The 19,754-nt window shown below is 37.5% G+C and overlaps 2 protein-coding genes across 3 annotated transcripts; both read left to right on the top strand.

Annotated features, from left to right (window-relative positions):
- The first annotated feature begins 213 nt into the window (after nt 1-213).
- Nucleotides 214-14,757, top strand: wdr35 (WD repeat domain 35). Of its 2 annotated transcripts, XM_043254538.1 has the most exons (29): nt 214-466; nt 684-801; nt 926-997; nt 1,089-1,181; nt 1,314-1,442; nt 2,126-2,259; nt 2,442-2,607; nt 2,696-2,844; nt 3,397-3,522; nt 3,593-3,778; nt 3,897-3,929; nt 4,167-4,223; nt 4,324-4,384; nt 4,999-5,143; nt 5,761-5,830; nt 6,152-6,205; nt 6,278-6,387; nt 6,516-6,732; nt 7,137-7,217; nt 7,358-7,494; nt 8,778-8,981; nt 9,950-10,096; nt 10,301-10,433; nt 10,561-10,671; nt 11,587-11,751; nt 11,830-11,970; nt 12,186-12,342; nt 13,199-13,439; nt 14,181-14,757. In XM_043254538.1, exons 1-29 carry the CDS (start codon nt 443-445, stop codon nt 14,329-14,331), a joined length of 3,612 nt encoding a protein of 1,203 aa, XP_043110473.1. In that variant the 5' UTR covers nt 214-442; the 3' UTR covers nt 14,332-14,757. The 2 variants fall into 2 exon arrangements, with proteins under 2 accessions (XP_043110473.1, XP_043110474.1); XM_043254539.1 differs by lacking the exon at nt 4,167-4,223.
- A 728-nt stretch (nt 14,758-15,485) lies between these two features.
- Nucleotides 15,486-19,370, top strand: kcns3a (potassium voltage-gated channel, delayed-rectifier, subfamily S, member 3a). Its single transcript, XM_043254810.1, has 2 exons — nt 15,486-15,809; nt 16,948-19,370. Exon 2 carries the CDS (start codon nt 17,027-17,029, stop codon nt 18,533-18,535), a length of 1,509 nt encoding a protein of 502 aa, XP_043110745.1. The 5' UTR covers nt 15,486-15,809; nt 16,948-17,026; the 3' UTR covers nt 18,536-19,370.
- The last annotated feature ends 384 nt before the right edge of the window (nt 19,371-19,754 follow it).

Genomic DNA, 19,754 nt, shown 5'->3' with positions numbered 1-19,754 from the left:
GTCAGCTACCCATAACCATAATTATGGCTAAGATTTTAACAAGATATGCTAATTTATAATTAATTGAGAATAAGTAATAAATTAAATAAATAAATAAAAAATATTATTACACACAATTTAGCTAAAATGTCTACTAAAAAAGAAGAGTAGAGAGTTAGAACTACAAATACCATGAATGCCTTAATCAAACATCATTTCCGGGTTTTGGTTACCTAGAAACCAAGCAAACCGTTTTAAAGCAGCATACATGCATGGAACCTACGCCGAAAATTCTAATGCTTTAAAGAACGGATTTTTTAAAAAACATTTCAATTGGAAAGAAGACGACGCTGGAATCCAAAAAAGTCATCGGGACCTAAAAACATTTTAGCAACTCCCTAAAAACCGAGAACAAATTGGCTCATAACGCCGAGGCAGGCTAGCAAGCTAAGCTAATGCAAAGATGTTTATATATCTCAGCAAGAAGGTAATAGTGAAATATTACATTATGCCCGCATTACTGCTAGCGTAACAATATTACTGCAATGAGCATTTTTCTCTGATTGAACGAGGGTTTGTTTTTCAGGTTTTCTTTGAGTAATTTTCAGTTGCTTTTCTTTAAAAGGGGTTTTAATGATAATGACGTCTGTTTCTGCGTATACAGCTAGTTTAACGGGGCCATTGGCTTTGTTGTGTGTCCTCAGATTGCGATTCCAAACAATACCGTTTTAAAGTGTGTTTCTTGGAACAAAGACCAGGGTTTCATCGCCTGTGGAGGTGAAGATGGGCTTTTGAAAGTTCTCAAACTTGAGACATATACAGGTGGGAATTTGTATATGGTCAAACAAAATATAAACACTAATGTAACTGGTTTATTTCTATATATTTAACATAGGACTGAAATCCATCAATCAACTAATAGTTAAGTACATTAAATTTTTCTTAGATGATGCCAAACTGAAAGGCTTGGCAGCTCCCAGCAATCTCTCTATGAATCAGACTCTGGAGGGACACAGTGGTAAGAAAGACAGAGGAGATGTGTCATCTTAGTGCCTGTGCAATATGTATGAGTGTTTGTGTGTCCTGAGTGTTTTAATTTTGCTATGCAGGTGCAGTGCAGGTTGTTACATGGAATGAACAGTACCAGAAACTGACCACCAGTGACCAGAATGGGCTCATTATCGTTTGGATGCTTTACAAAGGCACATAGTCCCTTAACAAACCTTATAGAAAATACTGTAATATTTAATGAATGGAAAACTTCAACCTGTTTGTGCATTGTTTTTATGTGTTCATGAGCAACCGTGTGTGACACTTTTTTTGTGATCAAACAGGTTCATGGTATGAAGAAATGATTAACAATAGGAATAAATCTGTAGTAAGGAGCATGAGCTGGAATGCTGATGGTCTGAAGATCTGTATTGTGTATGAGGATGGTGCTGTGATTGTGGGCTCAGTGGATGGTAAGCACAGGATTGTTGTTAGCATTATTATTTTTACTATTATTTTATTTTATTATTTTTTTTTATTTATTACAAATTTGTGATTTTATTTATTTTTTTGTTATTATATTTGGGTATCTTGTCGTTGTTGAAGACTAGTGGAAAGAAAATATCCAAAATACACTTGCAATACAAATACAAAATGCAAGAGTTTTTAGTTAAATTAGACCTGCATGCATTTTATTTATTTGTGTCTGTAGAATTCGGTTACTACTACTTGTCTGGCTGCTGACAGTATTTTGTTTTATTTAAAGAATTATAAAAAAATAGATATATAAAATCTCTTCTGCAAAAAAACAAAACAAAAAACCCCCAAAATGTCAACAAAATCAATTTTAAACCTGACTTCTCCAATATTAAGATTTACGTTCTGAAATAGCATACTAATTAGAAAATATATCATGTGCAGATATAAACATAACTGTTAACATAACGCTATTCTTAATGTAATCATTCAGCTGGGGAAGTGTGATAATATTTTTCTAGTATTCTATTATAATTTAAAAATATTGAATAATAAAAAAAAAGCAACAAATGTAGCAAGATATATGTGCTTTTTTATATATATATATAGTTTTGACATTTCATGCTTGTACATTTTATTTGTATGAATATAAATGTGTGTTTGTTTTGTAATCTCGCAGGGAACAGGATCTGGGGTAAAGAACTTAAGGGGACCCAGTTGGCACACGTGGCCTGGTCTCCAGACAGTAAAATCCTGCTTTTTGGGATGGCCAATGGAGAGATCCACATCTACGACAACCAAGGAAACTTCATTGTGAGTGCAGAGATGCTGGAAACACTCTCTCTTAATCGTTGTTTCTTTAATAAGCTACTTCTACTAGATTTCCTCTGGGTTCCTGAGGAAGTTTTCAACTTTTATCCAGTCAATTTGAGTAGTACTGCGTTGAGTAGCTAATGAAACACAAATTCTCTCTTATTGTGTGTGCTTATGCTCAGATGAAGATGACCATGAGTTGTTTGGCGAATGCAACAGGTGCCCTCAATATAGCAGGTATTCACTGGTACCCTGGCACAGAAGGGTATCTGGAACCAGACTGCCCCTGCCTAGCTGTTTGCTTCACTAATGGGCAGTGCCAGGTGATGAGGCACGAGAGTGATGAAAGTGAGTTTACGCATCTCTTTTTGTGCATGCTAAGTGACTTAGATTCTAGTGCGGATAGGCCTAAGATTGTGTGCGCGTTTGTGTGCAGGTCCTGTGCCCATCGAGACGGGTATGTGGCATGTGGCCAGTATCCAGTGGAATCACTGTGGCAGTGTTCTGGCTATAGCAGGATCTATCAGAAACAGCGGAGCGGAGAAAGACATAAATGTTGTTCAATTCTACACACCGTTTGGAGAGGTACTGATCCCACACATGCTTCATACAGACACATTTCAGGTTATACAAAGACGGGGCTGAGTCTTTTTTGAGCCCCCTCCCCAATAAAATAAGCATTTATAAGAGTTTTTATTTTGTAAAGAATTTAAATAAAAATGTTTCTATAGTCTATAGCTTAGTTTGTTTTAGTTAACTTTCAGCATTAACAGTATACAAATGGAAATCAGTAAAGTATACAAATATAGCCAAATGAAGCGGCTACTAAAAACAAATTTGTGATTATATCTGATGTGTTTAAATATTTAATATTAAAATAAATGTAGACTAATTTGGTTATGATGGTTAGATGACATAATAATGATATTTTAACTGTGCTCTCTTGATCACTTTTTCGTGAACAACCATGCATAAATCATAACTATAACTATACAAACTATGCACAATTTAACTTAAAATAAATTAATAAACAATTTTGGCCATTTTTGAGACCCCCTCAATTATACTCATTCCAAACTTTTTAATGACAATGTTTAATGTTTGATGCCCTTATGTTTGATGTCATCACATGTCTAGCACTTACGGACTTTGAAGGTCCCTGGCAAGCAGATGACTGCTGTATCATGGGAAGGTGGAGGACTCCGAATTGGCCTAGCTGTAGATTCTTACATTTACTTTGCTAACATTCGGCCGGATTACAAGGTAATTTAGCTGTAAATAATGGCTATAATAGATTTTTTCAATGAGATAACATTTTATTCTGTCTCTGTAGTGGGGTTACTGCAGTAACACGGTGGTGTATGCATACACACGACCTGATAGGCTGGAGTACAGCGTGGTCTTTTGGGACACTAAGAATAATGAGAAGTTTGTAAAATACGTCAAGAGTCTCATGTCCATCACCACCTGTGGAGATTTTTGCATTTTGGCCACCAAAGCGGACGACACACATCCACAGGTACTAAAGCAGGAAGCTGTTCAGCTGTTTTTCTAAAGAAGAGGGATCTTGTAAGTTAGATTATTGTTTTAAATCAAATCAGTAGTCATATCTGTATTTTTTTATTTTTGTTTTTTAGGAGGACACTGAGACTGAGGCTGGATCAGCTACGGTAAAGACACCTCTCAAATCCCACTGTAAAAAGCTATGAAATATTTCCATATGCACTTTAATCACAGACATCAGAAAGTTACAGACAGGAGGGATTTAGCAATAGTACAACTAATGGCAATTCTGAACCAGGGCTATGTTGAGAACAGTAGAAAGGACAATATTTTAATGTAAAATTTAATTACATTAAAACCAAGAAAGCTGTTCTTAAGCACCAGATGCAACCACTTTACCACAGGCATTTAATGAGCTGTCCAATCAAAACACCTCAAAGGATCGGTCTAAAAGGAGAAAGGTATTATGAACATCAGCAAAAAAGCCTCCCACATATATCCGTAATGCTGTTTTGTGAAGTATGTCCATGCAGTAAAGAGATGCCTTTCCTTTGTCCACAGTACGTTTTGGTGTTGTGTAACTCCATTGGAACCCCACAGGACTCTAAATATATTGACATCGGTGAGTAAAACATTTTATACGCAAGAGATTATGCAATTCAGAAGGTTTTTATATATAAATGCACATTTTTGTTGAAATTATTTTATTATTTGAGGTAATGTTTCGTTGGCCAATAGTCTGTTAGAATTATTAGCAAGAGCTCTACATTTTTTTGATTATTTCCCATTTTGTAATTTAAAACTGTTTTGTTTTTTTTTTAATGATAAGCAAGCAGACTGCTTGCGTTTGCAATGATGTAATACCAACATGCATAGTGTAAAAAAGCTGCGGTGGGAATCCCGGCTTCTTTCCTGTCACTCCCATAGGCATCCCGCTAAATTCCTCTCCTGGTTGGGAGAGCAGATCTGTTCCAGACATTCAGCCTGATTTCTCTGTAGACAGATTTCAGAGTCGGAACATATCTGTCCTTGAATTCTGCTCTGAAATAATTTTTGACCGATTTTCAACAGCCTTTGAAATCGCACAAACCTTTAACAGATTACGTTGATGTATAGATACACTACTGTAATTTTTTTGTAGCAATGAATTTCTCATCCTTAATTTTCCATAAAGTGAAATTAATGCATTCTTACTGTGTTTTCACAATTTTTTTTGTTCTTTGTTTGCTGTCTCAGACCCCCTTTTTGTCACTATGACGAAGACTCACGTGATTGCTTCTTCTAAGGAAGCATTTTATGTTTGGCAGTATCGTGTGGCTAAGAAACTCACTGCTCTTGAAATCAACCAGGTTGCCAAGACAAGAAAGGAAGGTCGAGAAAGGTGAGGGTTAAAGGTCACCAGTAGTGGGTCACCAGTGCTTAAGAGGAATTTAAAGGGATAGTTAACCCAAAAATTCTGTCATTAATTACTCCCCCTCATGTCATTCCAAACCTGTAAAACCTTTGTTCATCTTCGGGACACAAGTTAAGATATTTAATGCTTTTGTATTTAAGAACATATTAATTAACTTTTTGATTTATTTCAGAGTAGAAATATAGCTTCTTTAAAATATAACTTCATGTGAATTTGCCGTACATGCTTTGTTCCGTGTCTGAGACTCAGGGACTAAATAACAGTAACAGATCTGTGTAATATGTAAGCTTTCATCAGATGAAGTGATGTTTCTTAAGGCGTACAGTCTGTGGGCAAGCTTGTCTGCCTGTCTGTCTATCGGGATGATGTGAGGCTGTGCTCACTGACGGCGGCACTTCGGAAAAGTTGTGCTCATGGCTGTGTGATGAAATTTTGCGAACCACACAGACTGGAACGGGTCCCAGTGTTCTGTTTCCCTTCCATGCGATAGAAATACACTAAGGCATTGCCACTCTTGCTTATTCTTCCTCACTTTACCTGCACACTCTCTCTTTTCACTCTGTCTTGCTGACTCTTTTCTCTAGGGTTTATCACATCGATGACAGTCCAAGCGGAACATCGGATGGGACACTGAACTTTGCCAAAGCCTTCACAGTGAGTACATTCTACACAGACACTCACCTGTGGCTCTCTCAACCTCTCGTGAGAGGATTAGTGGGAAAAGCTGTCATAAAACACTGCTCAGCCCGTTTATGAATTATTTCATGTTTGTGTTTTTATATATTTTTATATATGTTTTCCTTGAACCATACATCTTCATGTGACATTGGTGATCCAAATGTCATCAAAAAATGTGTATTTACAATAAATATAGAGGCTAAAGTCCACTTTTTTAAATGTCATCCTGGCCCAATATGTTCATATGACAGCTCTGAGAGAAAGATCATGACAGTGATGTTTTTTTTTTTGTTTCAGGCCACCAGAGATTTGATCTGCTGCATTACAGCATCGGACAAAATGCTTATAGTGGTATGTTTGATTCACACAAAGTTTTTGAAATTAAGTTTTTGCATGATTGATATGTGGTTGGGATGTCTGCAGGGCCGTGAGTCTGGGATCCTACAGAGATACAGCCTGCCCAACATTACCCTCCTGCAGAAATATTCGCTTACCTCCAGACCGTATCAGCTGTCCCTCAATTGTAATTCCAGGTCTGATATTTCCTTTTTTTCCCCTCTTCGTTTTTGTTTAGTTGTAATTTAAGGTAGTTTTGGCACTGTCAGTGTTAGGCTAATCACAATTTTTTTCTGCTTGTTTTAAAATAAATGTATTTTTCTAGCCGGCTGGCTATTATAGACATTACAGGCGTGTTGACGTTCTTGGACGTAGAGACACGGGCTTCGTCAGGGGATGTAGAGGGCGGGTCGGCAGCTGGAGACCCATCTAAATTCGAGCGCAAGGATGTCTGGGATATGAAATGGGCTAATGACAACCCAGATTTGTTCTCCATGATGGAGAAAACCAGAATGTATGTCTTTAGAAACCTGGATCCTGAGGTGAGATATAAAGAAAGAGTTGTGCATATATGCATATATGTTGAGTGTTGTGGCATGGGAAAACGGAATGACGGGTTATAGCTAATGTATACAGTGTTTAGGAAGTGCTGCCGTTTTCAAACAAACACACATGCACACACACATGGCAGCTTAAGTAAATCACAGAGCACATGGTCTATAGATCAGACCACCCACTGCAAAAATTCAGCAAAGCTTTTTTCCTCATGAACAGAAAGGCAGCAGATAGTTTACAGGTCCAGGTCACACGTTATAACCAATATTCACACAAATATTATATATATGTACATTCATAATTAATCGGTTTGGGCTTTAATTAAAAAAAATCTGCAGCAGTATTATTGTTCTCCCGACAAGCTCTTATTTGTGTTGTGTTTTGAGCACAGGAACCAATTCAAACGTCTGGCTTTATCTGTCACTTTGAGGATCTGGAGATCAAGTCTGTTCTATTGGATGAGATTATGAGGGTTGGTTGGAATGCTATATTGGACTGAATTTGTAGTTATATCTGAATAAAAAACTTTAAAAAAACAAACACAGATATATTTTTTATATATATATAATTTATTTATTTCATATGTATTTTTTTTTTATAATCATCTTTCAGGATCCAGAAGTTCCAAATAAAGATTATTTAATAAACTTCGAGATCCGCTCACTGAGGGACAGCAGGGCACTTATTGAAAAGGTTGGAATTGAAGATGCTTCTCAGTTTATTGAGGACAATCCCCATCCACGTCTCTGGTAAGACACACACTCATTCCACACAATATATGAGGCGGTTTGGTTATTTATTCAAACGTACCTTTGCACACGGAAAGAGGAATACATGAATAAAAACATATGCTTAGGCAGTACAGAACAGTGTGTGTTTGTGTATTTGCAGAACTATATTTGTTATACTTCTGCAGATTTAAGAGTGTGCATTATGGCAATGTGTGCGTTTCCTGGAAGTGGAAAGTGTGGGGTCCAGTTTTATAGTCTGAATGAAGTGCGAACTACAGTTTTATGATCTGAATGATGATCCTGGCACTGGCAGGACAAGATGAAACCATTAAGATGGTAGACTTTGTCCTTCAGTACCTGTGTGGGCATTTAAGAAACCTGGATAAACTGGAAAAAAATAACATGTAATGTAAGCAGGCACTTTACTGTACAGTTATTTATGGTTGTGTTCATTTTTTAATAATAAATTGCAGAAGACAGAGATGAAAGAGAGAACAGTGTTATGTGTAGTCATAAAACATTGCAGTTTTGGAGTGGTTCTATTGATTCAGCAAACCGCTAGAGTTTTAGTGGCTCTGTCAGTTCTCACAGCACAAGGAGGAATTTGAGATTGGACTCTTGCTACAGAAGCAGGGAGGTAAACCCAGCGATCTAACCTACATTGACAGGTCTCTTTACAATTTCACCATTTGTTGAATAATTTATAAGTACTTCTCCCAAAACCAATTAAGACCACATACAGGTTACATTTGACACCATAATATACAGCAAATATCTATTAATTACTATAATAAGTATGTTAGTATTTGTTGTATTTTCTTTAATGTATAATGTTTCTTTTTTTGATTTGGGGTGAAATGCGAAGAAGAAATGGAGATTCACCTTTTAGTACATTGTCAAGTGAGTTACTTTTAACGCTGTCAGACGGAAACTGGAGAAAATTGCTCTCTTTCAGTCTGTGTGTGTTTGCTTTAATACGAACGTGAGAGCTCAAAGGCTCTGTTGTTTGATTTTGCTCATGCCAACGTGTCAGAGGTCAAAGGTTTTCTTAGCTTTCCATGAGCGCATGAAAAGATCCCGGACAGAGTCACTTTACCCTCCTTGGCCACTTATTGTGTCTTACTTCTCTAAATCTGTCTGTGGTGTCATCAGTCAAACAGTCAAACAGCACTATGCAGCTGAAAGGTTATCAGTGCTATTTTGTTTACGTCCAGATTTATGATGCAATTTAGTCTTTGTTGAGATCATATATGATACAAATAATTTCATCACAACTAATGTATCTGTGCATGCACTTCCAGGCGTCTGTTAGCAGAAGCAGCGCTGCAGAAGCTGGATCTGAAGATGGCCGAACAGGCGTTTGTGCGCTGTAGAGACTACCAGGGCATTGAATTTGTGAAGAGACTGAGCAACCTACAGAGTGAAGCTATGAAACAAGCTGAGGTGGCTGCTTACTTCAGCAGGTTTGAGGAGGCAGAGAGGATGTACCTCGACATGGACCGCAGGTACACACACATTCATGCTGTCATACACAAACCTGTGAAAAAATGTCTGTGGAAAGTATACTTCACTTAAAAATGTTACATTAAGTTGATTAAATGGAGAAAAAATGTACACAAAACCTTTTTTAACAATATTTTAATCTGATTTGTTTTAATTTTGTTACATATTTTATTTTGTTGTTGGATGAAGTTAAAATAAAAGAATATGTCGGTATAAAACGAATGGCTAAAAGAAATCTGAAACTGAAAAAAAAAAAAAAAAAAAAAAATATATATATATATATATATATATATATATATATATATATATATATATATATATATATATATATATATATAAATATATATATATATATATATATATAAAAAATAAGGAGAAATATAATAGTATATAAGTTATAACACAGAAAATATAGGACTGACTAGGATTCTTACATGCACCACCATTCAACATATGTAGTGTTTACTGTAATCATTTCAATCAATCATTTTTATTTATATAGCGCTTGAACAACACAGATTGTATCACAGCACTGAACAGTATAAAATATAAGAATACAATGATAGGGATGTATAATGACGACATGAGACTGTACGGTCTATGCTGGTGATGTCTGTACTTCAACACTATTACAATATTACTAATGTACAATTTTCTACATTATATCCTCTTTTCTTTTACAATTTTTGGCTTATTGCCAAACAAAGCTATTCATATTTCTTCTGGCATATAACAAGAAATTAGCATATTTCAATTTAATGGAGTACTAAATTAAATGAACTATGTGGACGGATGGTTTTTAGATTGAAAAAAACACTCAAATCAATTTCCAAATGTGTCTCTGTTGTTTCGGATCTGTATTTTTGTTTATGCTGTTATGGCCAACATTTTAATTAACTAAATTGAAAAAGCAACAGAAATCAATTTTTTTTGAATGCTCATTTTTCATCTTTCTCCCTGTGGTCTCTAGGGATTTGGCGATAGGTTTGCGCATAAAGCTCGGTGATTGGTTCAGGGTTCTGCAGTTGTTGAAGACAGGATCAGGTGACTCTGATGATGCTCTTCTGGAGCAGGCCTACAACGCCATTGGAGACTATTTTGCAGACAGACAGAAATGGTAGGCTGTTCAAGTGCGGGTGCGCATATGTGCTTATAAATATTTTGGATATTATTTGTGTGTGTCCAAATGTCTGTTGTACAAAATGTTCAGTGTAAAACAAAAGGTCTTAATTTATTTTTTAATTAATTTAATTTTCTTTTGCCTGATAAATTGCATAAAATGAGTGTTGATAGAGACCTGAAGTATGTGTGTGTTCCACAGGTTAAATGCAGTGCAGTATTACCTTCAGGGTCGTAATCAGGAGCGTCTGGCTGAATGTTATTATATGCTGGAGGACTATGACGGTTTGGAGAGACTTGCAAATTCTTTACCAGAAAACCATAAACTGCTACCAGTGGGTGCTTTTGTTTTTTTCTTTTTTTTTCTAATTCTTTCAACACAGACCAAGCAGTACTGTTTGGTTAAGGTTGTCTTAATGGCTTGAACTGTGCTTTATTATCTGTGTGTGTGTGTGTGTGTAGGACATTGGTCAGATGTTTGTTACTGTAGGAATGTGTGAGCAGGCCGTCAGTGCATTTCTGAAATGTAACCAGCCCAAAGCAGCTGTGGATGCCTGTGTGCATCTAAACCAGGTGAGTTTTGTTTATACACAGCTCGTTTTATCTTTTTTTTTTAATTAATTTATTTTTTATATGTTATATGAATGTTACATGTAACACATGATTAATAATGTATTAATTGTATAAATTCTGTTTATATTACAGTATATTAGGGCTGTCAGTTTATTTAAAAAAGCAATTCTGATTAATCTATTCATTGTAATTACAGCATCTGGATCCTTTTTTAAAGGAAAAAAAATAAAGAAACAGTAAAGAGGAAGACAAAGAACAAAAGTATTCTTTAAATGCTCTAAATACAAAATACTAAAGAAATTTTTAAATAACATATTCACTTTCTGGACACTTTTTATGGATTAGTTCAAATGATACCGTCATTTACTTGCAGGTGATATTTTTTATATAATTATATATTTTGTTTTTCATAAATTAATTCAGCTGTACGAAATCTGCATAAAGCTTTTCTGGATATAATTTCTAAATAAGTTTTAAACAAAGAAGGTATTTTCTTTAACTGTATTTTCTTCAGTAACGATCTGAAAAACAACACGTGCAACATTTCTGATCAATCTTTAATATTCACACAATGATTTAAATAATTATTATCCCTTATCTGCGTTCAAGACTTTGACAGCCCTATTTAATATGCGTTTCTCCCTCTCTTCACTGACTACATTCTGACTCATTGCCTTTTCTTTGGCTTTTTTTTTGCCCATTTAGAGATAATGATACTTCTGTCATTAGTTTAAATGAGAGGTTCAGAGAGATCACAGTGCTCATCATCACTTCTACTCAAAGATCCAGATGCAGCTGTAACGTCATCGCTCTCATCCGCTCATGAAACCTGTCTTTGATGAATGTTTAGATGATTGACGATGGTAACAAATGTGCAACAGCAAAAATACATTTTAACTTGTGTGCACGTTTCAGTGGAACAAAGCTGTTGAACTCGCCAAAGACCACAGTATGAAGGAAATTGGGCCTCTTTTGTCCAAATATGCCTCGCATCTGCTTGAGAAAAACAAAACTCTAGAGGCTGTAGAGCTCTACAGAAAAGCACATCACTTCCTGGATGCTGCCAAACTCATGTTTAAGGTAAGGTATTGAATTGTGTTTCCCAAGTCATGATATTTTGTAACTGTACTAATAATGAGAGGCTTTATTCCGTCTCAGATCGCAGAAGAAGAGGCAAAAAAAAGAACGCGGCCACTACGAGTGAAGAAGCTGTATGTGCTCGCCGCCCTGCTGGTGGAGAACTTCCACACCCAGATCAAAAGTTCACAGCAAAGCAAAATCAAGGGCAAGAAATCAGAGGTACTCTAAAAGTACATATTCTTGTAACCTGTTTCCAGGTGCTGGATGTAATTTAGTACAGGTTTAAAATCAGTTGTGATCTTTGCACAGTGCTGTGGTCTACAGCTGCAGCCTGACTCAGAGTCCGATGGCATCAGAGGGGCAGGAAATCAGTTGTGATTAAGGGCTCATTTACAGCCTAGTGGTGGGTAATTTGTGTGTGTGATTTATTTCAGGCTACCAGTGCATTAGCAGGGCTGTTAGAGGAAGATGAGTCGTCTTCAGACAGCCGTATCCTGGATGACGCCTGGCGCGGGGCGGAGGCCTATCATTTCTTTCTGCTTGCGCAGAGACAGCTGTACGAAGGCAAGGTGGACATGGCCATGAGGACAGGTAACACTCAAAACCCACGTGATAGCATATACACACTTACTATTAGAATATTACTACATTATTTAGTCACTTCAAGAGGTTTAAATTTTAAAACCATTTTGTGTAATTTTAAGGTCTACCCCCAATACATTTGCTGAAAATGATTATTATTCTGAGGAACCTATGTGACAGTCTCTGTGTGTTTGTGCGTGTGTGCGTGTGTGCGTGTGTGTGTGTGTGTGTGTGTGTGTGTAAATGCATGCATGGTATGTCTGGCCTTGTCTGCTCACATAAAGTGTTAAATCACTTACCTGAACAAAAAAAACAAATTCAAAATCTTTATTGCGTTCGGTCCTCACATACACACTCACAAAAAAGCTTGCTTACATGAAGGTCTAGACAAGATGTTTAAACCACAGATTACATCATACCCAGGACCACCTGGAAAAGACTTGTTAATGCGTCTGTCTTTTAAGTTAGCAGTGTTTTCATTGTATAATATTAAATTAAAATCTTAAAATTAAATTAAATCTTAAATCAATCCAGTGAAAACTATTTAAGTTATGCACAAACTGATATTAAAGTCATGATAAAAAATATGATACATTTTGTTAATATATATATTATGTCATGACAGATAACCAATAAATGGCCAATGTTAAAATTCTGTATAATTTTGGCTAAATAAGTTAAAACAAAACAAATAAAAACACATAGCTCAGTTTAAAATGCTACAAGTGAATTCAGAATTCACGTTATGTGGCGCAGTATAAAAAAATTAACATCCAGTGAACATCCAACAAAGGCATCCCTTATTAGAATCTTTTATTTTTCAAATCTAAAGAAATGCAGTAATCGCTTGATTCTCTATTTCTAGCTCTCCATCTCCGTGATTATGAGGATATTATCCCCGCTGTGGAGATTTACTCTCTGCTAGCCATCTGCTCATCTGCCAATTGTGCGTTTGGTACTTGCTCACGTGCCTTTATTAAGCTGGAGTCTCTAGAAACACTGACTCCAGATCAGAGGCAGCTTTATGAAGACCTGGCGCTGGAGATCTTCACCAAACACAGCCCCCGAGACACCCGGCAAAGCCAGCGGGACAGTCTCACTGATGGGTAAGACAGCAAGGCAACAGCCAGATGTACTTTACTGACTGAACAACCACTGGAAATATTCTCAGGCTCTGTTTAACTGATAACTAAGGCAGATCATTCATTACGGCTGGTAGAAAAAGCTGTGAGGTCACAGTGAGGCAAGTGTAGAGTAGTTAGGGTCAGCGTGCATGACGTAGACCTTTTCAGGTAACTGGAAATTTCCAGACCATTCAAAATATTACAACAGCACCGGTTCCTCGTGTAACCTGTGGGAAGATTATTGAATACATTACCACTGAAATTCCTTGGAGCAGAAAGTTCATAAGAACAGCATATATTTTAAATATTTTTGATACATAATAAATACTATAACTTGCTGCATCAATGCTAAATAAAATGATTCATTTCTTAAAAAACTAAAGGAATTTTACTGACCCCAACATTTTCAACCATACAGTATCTTTTTTTTCATTCTCATTGCAGCTGTCCATTATCATTCATTCTCTGAAAAACCCAGAAAGGACATACACAACATATACACAACACACACATTTACAGGGCAAAGTTTTCCAGAGTAAAGTTACAGTATTTTAATAACAAAGTTAAGTGAGTTTTAAGGGCAAAAACTTAAATGTGAGTCAGCGAAATAACTCCCAGTTATGTTTGTAAAGCAGGGTTAAACTGGTTAAACTAGCATGTGTAATGATACATTTTAACCTGATGAATGAATTTCTCTCTTTTTATTATTTCTTTCTTTATCAGGCCGGAGGGCAAGTTACCCACCTGTATAGTGACAGGAAGAGTGATATCGGAGTATCAGTTCTGGATGTGCAGTGTGTGTAAGCACTGCGCTTTGGAGCAGGATATCACAAACCACAGCTTCTGTCCTCTCTGTCACTCCCCAGTGGGATAGATTTTCCCAGTTTCAGTCTTTTTGATGTACTGTGGGTCACAAACTCTGCCACAAGAGTAGAAGGTTTAAAATATATAATTTGGATGTTCAATATATATATATATATATTTATTAATTTTTTTATATGTGAAATTTTCATGTGCTTATGTATATAATTATATTATATTATTTTTACTTCTTCCAAAATTCTGCATAAACCAGTCATATTCATATGTCCACAATCGCATCCCACTCAATTCAACAATTTAAATAACAATGAGTAAAAAGTTTAACAATTACGAATGAATCATTTGGCTAATAACTTTGTGTATATTTGTTTAGTAAAAAAAATTATATGGATTCAGTGTATTCTGTTAATGCCACATTGATTTAACCAATATAACAATGTAAAATAAATGTTCCTATATTTACAAAAATATATCTTAAATCAATCAGACTTTTCTGTTCACTTTTGTCGGTTCTGATTTGAATTGAGAATGTACATATTTAATTTTAGGCACCTGTGCAGTAAAACTTTTACATAAGAATCTTTTTGTTTTATGTCACACCATACTGCCCTCTACAGTCGCTGTCGAGCAGGTAACGGACGAAGCGGTCAGAATGTATAGTGTTACTTGTTGCATATGCCTGCTATAGTGTTTTCGCTGAGCATAAGTGACGGCGTTGTTCTTTATTGGACGAGAATAGTTTATTTTTCTTTACATTTTTTTTAGGGTGAACAAACAGACTTTAAAGAGTAACATTAAAACGGCTTACTTTTGACGGCCTCTAGAGGGCATCATCTCTCAATTCCTCTCTACACGTGCGACAGGAGCTGCGCCAGGGAGATTTTTTTTAACTTGTTGACAAAAACACGCTTTTAGCATGATATATTAACTTCCCACTACTTGTATGTCCGTCCTGAAACAATTTATTTAAAACACACACTTGATGCTCATAAAAGCAGCGACGATTATTTTCCCCTCAAACTTTTAAGTATATGCTTCATCTTTTTTTTTCTTTTCCTCAATATCCATCCGACCTCTGCTGTCTTCCTCAGCAGTAACTCAAGGGATCTGTAATCTCAGTCTTTTATTAGTTTTCTAATCCTTTAACTGGCCTTCACGGGTGGGCAAAGTGTCGGTCTTTAGCCCTTATTTCACCTCTCTGTCCTCCGATTATTTTTCACTCAATCACTGTTCCTCCGTAGAACATGTGGAGGAACGTCCTGTAACGCAAAGCGCAAGCGCGTTTCAGTTGCCACGGGCCAGTGACGCACGGACGCGCAGCTGCCCCGAGGCACCGCGAGCGCGTTAGCGGCACACTGTGTGCCAAGTGTCCCACCCGACACAGTCTGCTGCGGGACATGGGGCAAACCCTGCGAACGAGCGCACACCGGGCTCGACTCTATCAAGGAAGGCGCTGGAAGATGGCAATATCCACACCTAACGTCTTTGCAGTGCACTGATGCCGTCAGAACAGAACAGAAAAGAAAGCAGGTAAACTGTGACATATGCTTCTGTGTAGTTTGGGTTACGCAGTGTTGCTTTTGAACTTAACTTCGATGCTGTCCTTGGTGCTGGTGTTCCATCAGGTAAAGCGAGCGGACTTATTCAAACCTTGCAGAAACTTAAATATGTCATTTAGGAATTTGATATTGTATCCAAATTTAACAGTTTGGTGTTTTGAGTTCTAGAGGGAATGCCGTTTTCTATAGCTACTTTTAATGCTGTAAAATCTTACCTACGTTTAATGTAGTGCAAAGTGAAATATTACTTGCGTACACGGGTCTAAAATTCTGAACCATATTGGAAACCTGGAGTTGAAAATCCTAATTAAAGCTTGATAAATACATTACAAAAAGAAATTACATGGCGTTTAAGAAGAAATACTTAACTTTTTGCATTATTTATAGGTCACTTATAAAAGAAGTACATTTGTGACGTTCATAATGTCAGTGAGTACAGTTTCCATTAAATTAAATTTCCATTAAATCTCAAACCATGCTAGAGAATGTGATGATGGGGTTTTACACAAACTTGTGGAGTTCATGTTGCTGCCTTTAAAGCAAAAGAGCGACAAACCAAGTACTTTCTTAAAATCTAACACATATGCTGACTCCCACTTGATGCTGAAGATTTTTTTTTCTTGTTTAGTAAAAATGCAAACTACAGTTATTTTCACTAGTGGTCAAAGACCTTTTAGACCCCATTGTAAGTGTTTCATCTCGCTGTTCACTGAATGTTCTGAAATCTTGACATGACTTTGTGCCCTGCAGCACTGCTGGGGAAGAAAGTCAGAGCTAGTGTTAAAATGCTCATAATGATCACTGAGGTTTTGTTTACGACACTGTACAAATCAATATCCATTAGCAGCTATAAAGGCTGATTTAGGCTCCAGAATGCTTTTATCCCATCACAGTTGTTACAGTTAGAAGCAGTGTATAATAGATTAGCTGTCTGTCTTTCTGTCTGCGTATTTAAATCTAATTAAGTTTTGTCTTGTCATACAGTTGAGTACAGCACAGTGAATTATGGCAAGGAGTACTGGGAAAAAAAGCTTTGATGAGCAGGAATTTGTGTTATTTGGGTAGCAACAGGTCAGTGCTAATCAGGATTTTCTTTTCTTCTGTCACAGGCATGCAGCCATAGTTGATTCCCTCCAAAACTGCTTAGCCCAATAGTCCCACTTACTCCTTCATGCTCTGGCATCCATCATGGTGTATGGGCAGGTCCTGCACCGCCAAGGCCCCGAGGACAGCTTCATCAACCTCAACGTCGGCGGCTTTAAGCAGCAAGTGGAACGAGTGCTCCTCCAACGCTTCCCCCACACGCGACTGGCCCAACTCCTCTACTGCAGCTCAGAGGCTGCTATTCTTCAGCTTTGCGATGACTATGCTGCAGCAGAACGCGAGTATTATTTTGACCGAAATCCACGTTTTTTCCGCTACGTGCTCAATTTCTATCATACTGGAAAGATCCACCTGATGGAAGAGTTGTGTGTGTTTAGCTTCAGCCAGGAGTTAGAATACTGGGGCATCAAGGAGCTTCACCTGGACGCTTGCTGCAGCAACAGATTTCAAGAACAGAAAGAGTACGCAGGAGATCACGACTGGGGAAACGACGATGACCTGCAGAACCAGCTGCAGGACAGCTTAGATTCATCTATGGAGGAACTGTCAGCATTTGACAAAGACCTGGAAAAGTTTGAGGGCACCTGGTGCTCCGAGAGGCGAAAGGAACTCTGGCTGCAACTGGAAAACCCAGGATACTCGCGCACGGCGAAAATAATAGCGGTGTTTTCGCTGAGTGTGGTACTGATGAGTATCGTAGCCATGTGCGTTCATAGCATGCCTGAGTTCCACCAAGTAGACGTTAATGACAAAGAAGTGGAGAACCCAGTGTTGGCCGGGTTCGAGATCTTTTGCGTCCTCTGGTTTTCTGTCGAGTTCATTCTACGATTAGCTGTCACACCATGTTTGCTCAAATTCCTGTGCAATGCGCTAAACATCATTGACTTCGCCTCGATTGTTCCATTTTATGCCACTTTGGCATTCGAAACCATGGATGCGGAGGAAAGCCAGGAACTTGAGAATGTAGGAAGGGTTGTGCAAATCCTGCGTCTCATGCGTATCTTTCGCATCCTCAAACTGGCACGGCATTCGGTTGGGTTGCGTTCTCTTGGGGCGACGCTCCGTCACAGCTACCATGAGGTTGGACTCCTCATCCTTTTTCTTTCCGTGGGAATCTCCATTTTCTCAGTGCTCATCTATTTTGTGGAGAGGGAGGACGATGAGTCAGAACTGCAGACCATACCGGTTGGATGGTGGTGGGCGACGATCAGCATGACCACGGTGGGATACGGCGACACGTATCCCATCACGCTGGCTGGGAAACTCATCGGCACCTTGTGCATAATTTGTGGCCTGCTTGTTGTCGCCCTTCCCATCACTATCATCTTCAACAAATTCTCCAAGTACTACCAGAGACAGAAGGCCCTGGTGGAGTCTGACCAGCTCCAACCAGATGATGAAAAACTGCCAAATCTAAGCATGCCTTTTCTGTACATAGGAGACCTCTACGGACAAAAGATGACTTCTCTGGTGCGCAGCACGTCCTCCAAGAGTAGCGCAGGGAGCGAGGGAGACATCACTGATGCTTCCAGCATTCAGGATGTTGAAATTGTCTCCCCTAGTGGGATGTCACAGACTGTCAAAGCAACATAAATCAGGGTTCCTCAAATCTTCTTTGCAGAGTTTAGCTCAAACCTGTGCTTTTCTATAGATCTTCGAGAACCTAATGAGGTGTGTTTGATTAGGATTGGAGCTAAACTATGCAGGCCATTGGCTCTTCAGAACAAGATTTGAGGAAGCCGACTTAAATGCTTATATGCACAACCTCAAATGAATCGTGTGGGAAGAAACAAAAATAAACTTCTTTGCTTAGATCTGCAGCACATGTTGAAACACTACAAGACCCTAAGACCGAACTCTTGTGTTTAACTTAGCAACTTCTGGACCTTCAAACAAAAGCACTTTTTCTCTTTAGTTCTCAGGGTGAAAATATCTCAAGCTTTTCATTTATTTATGGTTCAGAACTTATGGAAACTAATCTTTACAGCAGGATAGCAGTTACATTGATGCTCTATATCCAATTAACAGCACTGATTGACAGGTGTTTTTTTTATTCTTCGGACAAGCTGTTTATTTAATTACAAGCCTTTCTGCAGTGCCTGTGGGAAAAGAACTATGCTTAAATGTTTTATAGGCAATGACAGCATCTAAAATGCTGGACTTCAGATGGCATGTTGGTGTACACCATCCTCCCTAATGTGTCCATCAGAGAGGGAAGGTCGGAAAGAATGCATGCATATTTCAGCAAGAGAGAGGAGAGGCCACAAGAGAAAAGAAAGCAGGAAAGAGATGTTACAGTTGAATAAAGTGTTGATGTACAGTAGATTTAAGTCTGTGTTCTTTGTTCTGAAATCACTGCATGGGTCTATAGAGACCTGAAGGATCTTAAAAGAAATGGTTTACCCTGAAATTAAAACGATTTTAATATCTTCAAAACTTCATGTCGTTTGAAACCTTAAGTCTGTTATTTTGGTATGAAACACAAAAGATTAAACTCCTTTTAATATAATACCGTTTATAATAACCACTATAACAACAACTGGTTCCTTAAGGGTCTCAAACACAAGTGAATAAACAACGTAAGAACAAGAGTGGTTCAGAAGATTTAGAGATTAGTGCCCATTTTATATATATATTATAAAAATTAAAAGAATTATAATTATATAATAAAAAATAGTTCCACAGAAGAAATGCAGCCTTGGAAAGGCATGAGTAGAAGTAAAAAAAAAATAATTCAATCAAGTGTTTCTTTACAGTGAGTTTGTCCCAATTCTCATTTCTTATGAGTAATGCCTTATGCATTATTGCATTA

This window comes from Puntigrus tetrazona, chromosome 13 (assembly GCF_018831695.1).
Source record: "Puntigrus tetrazona isolate hp1 chromosome 13, ASM1883169v1, whole genome shotgun sequence".
Taxonomy (NCBI): domain Eukaryota; kingdom Metazoa; phylum Chordata; class Actinopteri; order Cypriniformes; family Cyprinidae; genus Puntigrus; species Puntigrus tetrazona.
This window is presented reverse-complemented; position numbering and strand designations above follow the sequence as displayed.

What these genes read in the sequence shown, in the direction of transcription:
- wdr35 (XM_043254538.1), top strand. Translation starts at nt 443, where the DNA reads ATGTTTATATATCTCAGCAAGAAG. An exon ending in CAAACTTGAGACATATACAG is followed by an intron (nt 802 to 925) that starts GTGGGAATTTGT and finishes AATTTTTCTTAG; the next exon opens with ATGATGCCAAACTGAAAGGC. An exon ending in CCTGTGTGCATCTAAACCAG is followed by an intron (nt 10,672 to 11,586) that starts GTGAGTTTTGTT and finishes TGCACGTTTCAG; the next exon opens with TGGAACAAAGCTGTTGAACT.
- kcns3a (XM_043254810.1), top strand. Translation starts at nt 17,027, where the DNA reads ATGGTGTATGGGCAGGTCCTGCACCGCCAAGGCCCCGAGGACAGCTTC.